Genomic DNA, 11,028 nt, shown 5'->3' with positions numbered 1-11,028 from the left:
ATTAGTTCCGTTGTTCTTAAGACCTTGGCATATAATACACTCGTCCGTCCCACATTGGATTATGCATGCCCCATCGTGTGGGACGCCTACACAAAGACGAACATCGACAAACTGGAAATGGCTATGCTTAGGGCTGCTCCCTTCGTCAGGTCCTGAATAGATAGATATCATACATCTAGTGTCAGTGACATGTTACAGCAACTTGGATGGGTGTCACTTCATTAGGGAAGAATGGTGCTGCGGCTGTGTATGTTTTACAAGATTCATAAGAGAGTGGTGGACCTGGGCACACAAGAACCTTCGCTCTCAACGACCAGCTCTTCCAGACACCTTAGTTGTAGTAGCTATAAAGCACCCTTTTCTCGTACTACATACCTTCAAACGACGATTAGCGATTGGAATAAACTAACAAATTCTGTTATGCTGGCCCCAAGTCCAGAAACCTTCAAGAACCAGTTGTGGGTCTACCTTCGTGATAGACGCTGACCAAATGTTCTATAATTATTAATTTTCACTTGCATTGACATTGTTTGATTTTACGCTTGCACATTTCTTCCATGGTCTTCTTATTTCTTATACTGCAGGCTCACAAGAATCTTTTTATGAGGAGGTGGGCTTCAAGGTAAGAAGAACAGAAGAGTGCTCGGCCTTATACCGCTGAAGATTGTCTTTGTTGTTAACAGGTATCCATTTCCCATCTCCCACTCTTTAGGCCATTTACAGATCATAACAGTGTTGAATATACAGGCGAAATGGATTGTTGACTGCATTTGTCTTCATGTAGGTTGTTTGCGTGATCACCTCGGTAAAGGTAAAGGTACACCTTATTTAACGTCGGAAATTCCTTTACTCTCTAGAGAGTATTCTCCCAGGAAGCCGACGGTGCACTCATTTTCCCCCCTCTTTCCATCAGTGCTCCGTTTTAAGTAATGTTCAAAAAACGAGCAGCAGTGTCTTATCGGGGTTTAAAAGCACGAGGCATAGCCAAGTGTTTTTAGACCCGATAAAACACGTGCTGCGAGTTTTTTGAACGGCTTAAAAAACATTCCACAAAGAGTGTGTCCCTCTGGACTCAACACAATGGTTCAAATTGTGACAGGTGAATATTAGCATACAAGGAAAACAAGCTATGCCTTATTAGTATTCTTTATGTAAAGAATACTAACGAGGAGTGTTTTATCAGGATATAAAGCTCATACACGTGACATTTTATCGATGTTTTGATAGGCTGTTAGGCTCATGAATTATTAATGACTTTTTTAAGGGTACCGTATTTAAAGCTACTTTACGCTACACTGAAAGGAAAGAAGTCGAAACAAGTATGTGAGATCCGCGGATCGAACTCGGGACCTCATGCACCAAGGCCGCGCATTAACCGACTGTGCCACCCTTGCTCCTTAATTTGCAATTGTGGAAAAATGACTTGCGAACTCCTCACCTACTAACTGGTAGTCGTGCTGTATAATAACTCTGCGTGACGAGTGCGATGCTCTGGCGTATTTCCTGGAGTTTTGACCCTTGAAAAGAGGGGGAAAGTTTTGTAAACTTTTCAAGGTTTTTAAATCGTTGGAAACCTTAAGCAAGAGAGTATGAAGGTAAGAGAGGTAATCCCTCTTAATGGCCCTATTCCCATCGTAATCCCTCTTAAGTTATTTTTAGATCTCCTGCGAGATGCGGTATTCCCACGAGGGTTAACTGATAGCCAATCATATGTCCCCATTTTTACCAATGTTCACAGCTGAACGAATTCCCACGCAATGATTGGTAAAAATGGGGACATATGATTGGCTATCAGTTAACCATCGTGGGAATACCGGATCTCCCAGGAGATATAAACATAACTTAATTATGATGGGAATAGGGCCAATATGAGGGATTACTTCTCTTACCTTCATACTCTCTTGCCTTAATCCAGTACTCTTTTATCCACTTTCCCCTCAGCCCTAGTTGCTTTGTTTCTCCATTCTTCTCATCGACTCTCATGTTTCGTTGTTCTTATCATCACTGAACTTTTTAGCGCATTTCCTTTTTTTCGGATAGCAGTCCACTCGCCTGCCTCATAATAATCGCTTCATCGCGCGTATAGGGTGTCCCCTTCATCTCTAAAAAAAGGCCCCTTCGAGCGATTCAAGCTCCCTCAATTCTTGCTTTAAATCATTCTTTACTCTTCGGGTGATCCAAAGCTAAATTAAATGAGTTTTGCCTCATGCTGTTTGGCAGACTTGCACAGTAAGGAGTAAATCACTCTGTGGTCGCTAAATGAACGGTGTCCATTGCGCTAAGAGTCCGTTGGTGTAAGACAAAGGCGATTTTTCGTATATCGTAGAGGTTTTGGCGGAGAACCTCGTAAACAAGTGGAAATGTGGCAAAGGGCAGCTCAGTGCAAGCACAAGCGATAGGTTGACAAAGTGGATGATCTGGCTTTGTCTTCCGTTCTAATGTGACTTTTGGTCACCGTATTGGTCTTTTGCTAGTGAGAAGAAAGAGCCGGGTGCTTCAGTAGTTTTGAGAAACTGCCTGTTTCTTGTCATTGTGCTGTAACGTGATTGCATGACGTATGATCTGCTTGAAAGCTTCTCGATGCAGGTACCATGTTTCCACGAGTGATCCCTGCGTAATGGTGACATTCTGACTTCTTGTCCAATATCAAGTTCCGGTAACTGCTTTGCCCGACATCATGATAAATATTGGCTTTTTTTTCTCTTTCCCACTTCAGCTTTTCTACAGAATTTTGAACGACTTCAGGAAGGAGTAGACTGTACAGTAAGGGTACCAGGGTAAGGGGTTCTGTGGGACACGAGTCTCTGGGATGGGCTTGCATCTACACCTTCTGTCGGTGTTTCTGTAATCTAACAGGGCTAACCAAGGGTCTTTACCATCGCGGTGGGCTTCATTGAACGACTATTTCACAACCTTGACATACAAATAATCTTTTGTATGTATGAGCAGGGCACCTGGTATAGTAAATATATATGGGAGAAATATTTCGACAAAGTGAAACTTCAATGAATCAATACTCCATTTTTACAAGCTTAAATATTCAGTACCACTTTGCTATCTACATAGTTCCGGTATTTTAGGTACAAACCCTGCTTTCACTCTAAACAACTGACGGACAACATTAATTAACAGGCGATCAGTATGTTAAAATTTAAGTTACCTTAGCACATTTTTTTCACAGTCCTTCCAGTCCTCAGGTTCTCTTGCGTCAATTTTAGGTTGGCTTACACTTGCAAAACTCTCATTACAGTAAAAAATGTCGAATTTATGCAAGCTATCCTAATATACTCCTGAACAAAAACTTCGAAAGGTACAAAGAAAAGAAAACTCTGTTTTTCTATTCAAGATTATTGATTTTTAACGAGAGTGACGCTAACTGGTACGCGGCTAAATGTACGGCTAAATGGCGGGAAAATTCCCGCCAACGTTGGTCCGTTTGCGCTCGAGAGCACAGAGGTGGAGATTTACTGCCTGGGTTACCATTGATCGATGCAATAAAACTTACTTAAACACAGGCTTTAAACTTTTTAAGATTCAAACTTTCGTCTACCGGCTAAAAATAAGCCGCAAAACAAAGATCGCTAGTATCGATAATCAGATAACATAACTCTGCACAGGAAATGTAAACCTAACACGCGCTCGATATAGTTTAATTGTCACAAATCAAACCAATGCCGAAAATAAAGAGGGGAGGGGAGGGAAGGGAAGGGGCTAACCGTTTCCACGAATTGTCTGTGCTTTGTAAATAACAGAAAGAGGAACAAATTTCTTTTAGCCTTTCGGTTTCTTGGGACAGTTTAATCTACTGCAAAGGGCCTTGCTTTCCTTAGAATTGGACCGCAATTACAGAGATCACCCAGTACGTCATTGCATACTGCAGCCCCTCAAATCAGGTTCGAAACCGTCAGTAAGAAATTTAGTATAATGAAAAATCTCGAGAAAGGGGTCCAGAGACAGAATATGTCCGTTTAGGAGGACGGGTGACGCCTATGAAAATGCCGGACAATGGCAAGAAACAATTACCAAATAAGGCGATAAGCCAAACAATGATCGAGCTGATTCTTGTTAAAATGGGTTGAAGATCTTCTGCAGATATTCCATTTTGTACATTTTAAAAGTTTACATGTGGACTTTCGAAACACTAATTTAAGCTTCTTGCATAAGGCGCTGGCGGACAGTCTCGGCTATTTCTTCTTTGATTTCAGGTTTAAGCAATTCCTTTACCTGCAAAACAAGACAAGAAGTCAAGCATGAACGTTGGATTATCTCATTATGCATAGCCTCCGTATATAGAGGGCGGTAGCAGAGAGCTTTGTTATTTGTTTGTTATTTATTTATTTGAGCAGGTTGAAGTTTTGGCTGCTATTCAGCTGATGTGGACCTGCTATACTCACCCACCCACCCACAGGACAGCCACAACACCGGGACCTTCATCCCCTACTCTTCTCGAATAGTGTGTGGGTTCTTTAACGTCCCCCAGGGAATTAATGAACATGGAAGTTGTTTGTGAGACGGGACCTTCGGCTTATCGTCCTTATACGAGCTTTAGAACGACTACGAGTACGAACAACAGTGAGTGCGCGCAAACCAGCGTCATTTTGGCGGGAAAAACGTGGTGCAAAAATGTCGTCGTGTCAAAACAAGTCACCAACACGGTAGTGGTTTTGGCATTTTTCGATCAGGAAAAGGCTCAGTTATCAGCAATAAGAATATCTGAGGAACCTATGCTGCTAACAAAGAGTAAGATTAATCGTCCGGGTATGCATTTTCGCTAAAAACGGGCAGTCAAGTCTTGTACTCGTTCCGCTTTTGTACCAAACAAATGGGAAAAGAAGGACCGCCGCACACAACTGGAGATTAGACTGAGTATGTAAAAATGTAGCTAACGACCGTGAAGACAAGACAGGTTACCACTGTGTGCTCATATCATTTGATATCGACAATCAGTACAGCAGACAAGAAGCAGCGCCGGCGTTACTTTCCACTACGTTCAAATTTCTCCACTGATTCTCTGTTGCGTTTCTTATCCTTTCGTTACGGTATAACATACGGGGTTTAAGAATAAAACTGCCACCAGAATACTAATACCCATGCATACCAAGAACAGTCTTTTTACACAGTTTTTAGGAAGAAAGTATCCCCGGGTGGAGGGGGGAGGGGGGGGTATTCCCTTATATGGGCTATATAGGTATGTGCGGCTCCATAGGGTAGGGTTTTTCAGCCGTTTTGGTCATAAATAGGGTATCGATTTTGGCCAATTTTCCGCCATTTTGGTCATAAATAGGGTATCCATTTTTGCACTCTAGTCTTGAATTCGTTTTTTATTTAGAAGCTACTTCTTTATCATGTAACCTACCTAATAAAAGCAGATAAACATTGCCTTTAACATTGGTCTGAACTAGGGAAATAATTATAAGGCAGGTCTGCACCAGGGTATTGATTTAAGGATCAGTTCATAAATAGGATATCGAAGTTTTGGTCAGGGCATAAATTGGGTAGGGAAAATCGCAGATTTTGGTCATAAATAGGGAAAGTATCAAACGTACCAAGAAAACTGCGAAAGATCTGTTAAATTTGATCCCGACTTAATTTAAATTCCCGACAGATATTTGGCCTACTAGAGCCCGTAACTTGGAACATATCCATCAATTAATAATTTTACATAATTTGGAGCATTTCCAAAACGATAGTGGACATCACGCAAAAGGAGAATATGCCAAAGTCTCTACAATGATGCCAATGTCTGTGCAATGAAATAGTATTCATTTCCTGTCCATCGCATTCATGAAGCAGGAATTTTCAAGGATGGCTTTTAAGCACCCTTGAAAATTCCCGGAAATACTTCCGGAAAGTTATTCTTCGAAGGAACACTGATATATTAAAGTCAATACCGCTGTTTCTTCAAAAAAGATTACAGGGAGGCAGTACGACCTGTAGCTCTTGACACCGTGTGCCAGAGGGAGATGCCGTATGCATACTGCAGGGAAGAGTCAAACAGCATCACTCCATGGACTGTCAGCGGCAGGACACAGTTACGTAGGAGAGCGAACGTCGCCCGAGCCGAGTCTTGAATCTGAAATAAACGTTAAGTTTATTACACAAGACCTGCAACTAAAACATAGTTGCAACGTTTCATGCCTTCAAACAGCCTAAGTTTAAAGATATAAAGAGATTTATGGACCCCGAAATAAGCCTAAAAAGTTTCGCAGCTTTCGAGAAATGGGACCCAGGTTTTGAAGATCTTAAACTCTCCAATGCGCTCGTGCTCAGAACCAAAAACTAGAAGTCGTTCTCGAACTTATAGTCCAATCACCACCAGTACCACAATAATAATGTCGAGCACAAAAACCATGAAACCAAAAACCAAAATCATATTTAGCATTTGTTACCAGTTCTTTTTATTTTGACGAGTACATGGGGCCAACCTTTTTAGGTGGTATATCATCGGCCGCAAGCCTGTCTGTCTGGTTATCGGTAAGGGTGGCTTGTTCATCTTCCAAAGGACAAATCCAAACATAGCCATTGTTTCCCAGGATCACTGTAGCTCCACAAGGAAGGTTGAGAAAGTGAGTTTTGCACCGCTTAACCAGTGATGGTGGAACCTGAACAAGGGTGCCCTCCCTGAGCTGAAACAGAACCCATTTTAACGCAGGTCATTGGCAGAGCAACCAAGGTCAAGTTCACAGGCGTAAATGAAAAAGCTGATGCAAGCGCAGATTCAAGTGACATCAACATCTTGGATCCAAGAAAGTTAAGTTTCATAGGGGCAGTCAAATTCTTTATCCAAGATTGCAGATGACACTACCATCATCTTGGATTCACCTGGTATGGCCCAAGGCATGGGGCAAAAGTTTAAACTTTGAGATTGCTTACATGTTTGTGTTGCTCCAGACGAAATGTGTGAAATGCAAGTGCAAGACCATTCCTTTAACTGGGGCTTGTACTTGCATTAACAAAAATAACTGGGTTACAGTAGTTCAAGAACGTATTTTTTTTGCTTGCATTCCACATGAACCATGATGCTATAGGTTCTCCTACTGTTGGAGTACTCTTTTAGTTCTTTCCCAAATTCACCAATATATAAGGAAGTGTATATAGAAATCACTATTCCATTTCTTTGCACTTATGTCACAAAAGAAAAAGGAAAATCTGTGACCCTTTTTTCCAGATTTGGTATTGCTTTAAAAATGAAATAAAAAGACCAGTTGGTGCACAAACCTTTCCATATTTGAGACTGCGAGTATGCAAGGAGAGAGATCCATCACTGTATACTGACTGAACCTCTGCCTAAGCTACGTCAAGGAAAACAATCAACATGATAATGCAATCTAGCAGCACGCAACATCATATTACATGGGCTTCTCTCCAAGCAGATTTCAGAAGGATACACTAATCAGGTCACCCTCTGCAAGAAAATGGCGCATCATCAATTCATCCTCGGCTGATCGTCTTCTCTATTGGAAACAAGAACATTAAATTTTGCAACAATGAAAAAGTAACTTTAGAAACCCACTTTAAAGAAAACAATAACTTAAGAAGAGGTTAAAAGATCTAAGGAACTGAGGCAAGGCACTATGATGCTGTAATTCAGCCAAGCCAAATCCAATCCAATGTTCTAAGTTCATTTAAAATATGTTGTCTGAATCTATTTGGAGCAGTTTAATTAAGTTGCATTAGCTAAACCAATAATATTTATCCCACTCGCTAAATGGGGAAAAAGACTTACCAACTCCCCACCTGGCAAATTTACAGAGGAAAGTAGCAACACAGAATCCAGTCTTGAAAATGTCTCCACCTTCCATCTCTTCTGTCCAACCTTGTGATGAACAGAAATTTAGTTTAATCAAAGATTCAGCTAATCTTGATTTGTAACATGACAGGTGTGTATTTCCATGGTGAAACCATTTGTAACATGACAGGTGTGTATTTCCATGGTGAAACCACATTATCAAGCATGCTAAATCATTGGGATAGTATTAGGTATATTAAATTGCCTTTTTTCTGTAATTCTTATTACATAGGGGCTTAACTGCAGAATACATGACTTGTTATTTGCATGTCATAACTTCATAATGTCAGCCATTGCAGAGTAATTTGCTGTCAAGAGAATGATAACAAATGCAAACAATACTGGTCAGAAGAAGCCACAAGTTTGGCAGTTACTCCCATATATTTAGCTTATTTACACAAATTGAATTTGTGAAGAAAAACCCTTCAATTCACTTCACAATAATGTTGTCTTCAGTCATTTTATAATCAATCACAACAACTTTTCTCCTACCTCTGTTACTCTGCCAACTACTACATCCCCTACTTCTCCATTGTACCTTCACAAATGAAAGAAGAAACAATGACAGCATATAGTACATGTAGTTGCTTTCAAGAGGCACTGCAAGTTGTTTGAAGCAGGTTTAATGCTTCTGGTGCGCTGACACCAGTCACTAGTTGGCTCAGTTGGTTGCATATCAGGCTATTGTACTAGAGGTCAGAGGTTCAAGTTTGACAACAACAATAGAATACCACATCAGCTTAACAAATCAACACCAATACCAACACATTAATGAACACAGAAGCTCAAGATCTTCAATAATAACTGGAAAACAACCACATGGGGTTGAGAAACCAAGTCACCATCACAGATAACTATTTTTTGGTCAACAAAAAGTGCCAGAATAACTTTGATGACAATTAACAAAATTGTTGCCTTCAATGATAGCCTCTTCCCTACAATTAGTTAACTTACTCTTGATGGCTCCTGCTTTTTTTGGGGAGGTGTCTAGGAATTCACCCCTCCCCCACCCACTACATGTGATACTAAGTTCCCCACCTATTAATTTCCTGTATTTGGTGACTTGAAATCTTACTGACAGCCCTTCTCAAAGTTGTAAAATTCCATTATGGACTACCACCTAGTAATAACATCATAATCTGACAAATAATACTGTTAGTTATACACCATGAGAGGGGTATATTGTTAGGGATGACCTTTTCCCTGCTTCAGTTTGTAGATTAATTAAATAAGGTTATCTTGGTTTTTTAATCTTGGTTGAATTTGAACCTTCCCTAATGATAAATAAACACTAAACTTATTTTTGCATTTCAATTTATGTGAGTGGAAGCCTGGAGACCAACTTCACAGCCCTAGGAGTTCCTTTATGACAACGTATTTGCACATAGCTAGCTGTAATTTTAATGAGTTTGTCCATAGTACCTTGTCCTAAATGGCCGTACACAAATCAGTTTATTCACCCTCTCCACAACTCCAGCAACTGAGGCTATCAATTTATCACCATCAACATATGTACCATGTCCTCTGAAATGTCATGCACATAGAAATGATTACCAAAATATAGTTTTTAGAACCCTAAAAGCACGCCATGGTCATACATGCAGCATAAATACACATAAACAATGCAAATGTAAGAAAGTTATGATTTACAGGTGCTTCTGAAAACTTTAAGTAACAATCTTTGAGACATTTTTCAATCATACCCACACCTTAAAGTGGTACTATGATCAAAAAATCATTTCCTTTTATTCTTCAGATTTTGAAAGCGTGTTAGCTTAACACCTAACTGGCAAAATTTTGAGCTTTGAGTTTTATCCAAAGGCTGTTTATTTTGAGTGTAAGTTTTGGATTTCACGGTCCGCTATTATATACTCACGTCCAAAACTGACCTGACCGATTGGACCTCAGAGGGTTGGATCTAGAGAAAATGACGTCATTTACTCACTAGCTTAAAATTTCAGCATGTAAACGCAATATATTATGTATGCAAAACACGGGTTTAAAAGTCTGATTGCCCGAAACTCCCGTGCCGCATATTAATTCGGCCGCGTACACACGCATTGCATTCTTAAACTAGTGAGTCTTTGACGTCATTTTCTCATCGACCCAGCTCTCTCAAGATTTTACAGTTAGTAATGGCGGACCAATAAATAAGAAAATTCCAGTTAAAATAAACAGGTTTCCTTTTAAAATCAGAACTTAAAACTTGGGTCAGTTAGTGTTTAGTTTACATAGTTTTGAAATCCAAAGAAGAAAAAGAATTGTTTTTTTGATCGTAGTACCACTTTAAAAGCCCCAACCTAATCGTGACAAAATTAGCACTTCATTATTTTGGCTTCCTTCCTAGTGGTGTGGGATTGTGGAAAACTGATTGTTTTTAACCCTTTTATTCCCAAAGGCCACTCACAGATTTTACTCTTTCTATTAACACCAGACAATTTTACATGTCAATGGGGGACCCCTCCGGCCTTAATTAGAGGGTTAAAACAATGAGGCAAATTGGATAAAATGTGCTATTTTAATTTTTAATGAGGTGCAAATGAGATGCAAGAGGTGGTTTTCTGCAATCCCTAAGTGGGCAGGGGTTAGTGGTGGGGGGTGGGAAGAGGGGCTGTGTTGGCCTTCTTTTGTGGTCAAGATTGCCAAAGAAATGAAAAATGGAAAAGGTTTCCACACACTTTGTTGTAGATTGTAGATGGGGAACGAGCCTGAAGCCGTCTTGGTTTCGACTCATACTTGAAAGCATGGAAAGAGGCATGGGGCTGTAAGGTGTGCGTTGTGTACGTCAGACTCGTGATTTTTACATGCAAATGCAAATGAGGTGCGATAACAAGAAGAAAATGAACTTTTCTTCTTTTCCTGCTTCGGCGCAAGAGCGTTTGTTTGCATTCACGTTACGGAAGTTCACACGTTCCTCACGTTCGCATTTTCATCTGCGTCGCAAGTGTGAACTATTCTAAGACTTAAAACCACTGATTTCACTTCTAGCTACTAGGCAGTGATCCCCAACCTCATGTATCCAGTGTCCTCTGTGATGACATCGCCTGGTGACACAATGTGCCTCGGTTCAATCCCGGATAAAGGGGTACTCTTCTTTCTTTTCTTAGGCAACCTTGCATCAACAGACATATTTTTTGACTAGACAATTCCTACACGTGAGGAACATCACAACGAACATGATCGACCGCCATGTTGCGCATTTCCCAGGAGGACTGGAACGAGCTATGCCATCGTTACAT

At 40.4% G+C, this 11,028-nt stretch overlaps 1 protein-coding gene across 1 annotated transcript; it reads right to left on the bottom strand.

The window, feature by feature from the left end:
- Positions 1-2,984: 2,984 nt before the first annotated feature.
- Positions 2,985-11,014, bottom strand: LOC138021459 (exosome complex component RRP4-like). The gene is made up of 9 exons (XM_068868345.1): positions 10,800-11,014; positions 9,212-9,313; positions 8,282-8,327; positions 7,727-7,816; positions 7,389-7,454; positions 7,219-7,287; positions 6,426-6,626; positions 5,948-6,073; positions 2,985-4,224 (listed from the first exon to the last, which is right to left on the bottom strand). The coding sequence occupies exons 1-9, from the start codon at positions 10,916-10,918 to the stop codon at positions 4,147-4,149; spliced, it is 897 nt and encodes a 298-aa protein (XP_068724446.1). The 5' UTR covers positions 10,919-11,014; the 3' UTR covers positions 2,985-4,146.
- Positions 11,015-11,028: the final 14 nt, after the last annotated feature.

This window comes from Montipora capricornis, chromosome 2, assembly GCF_036669925.1.
Source record: "Montipora capricornis isolate CH-2021 chromosome 2, ASM3666992v2, whole genome shotgun sequence".
Taxonomy (NCBI): Eukaryota; Metazoa; Cnidaria; class Anthozoa; order Scleractinia; family Acroporidae; genus Montipora; species Montipora capricornis.
This window is presented reverse-complemented; position numbering and strand designations above follow the sequence as displayed.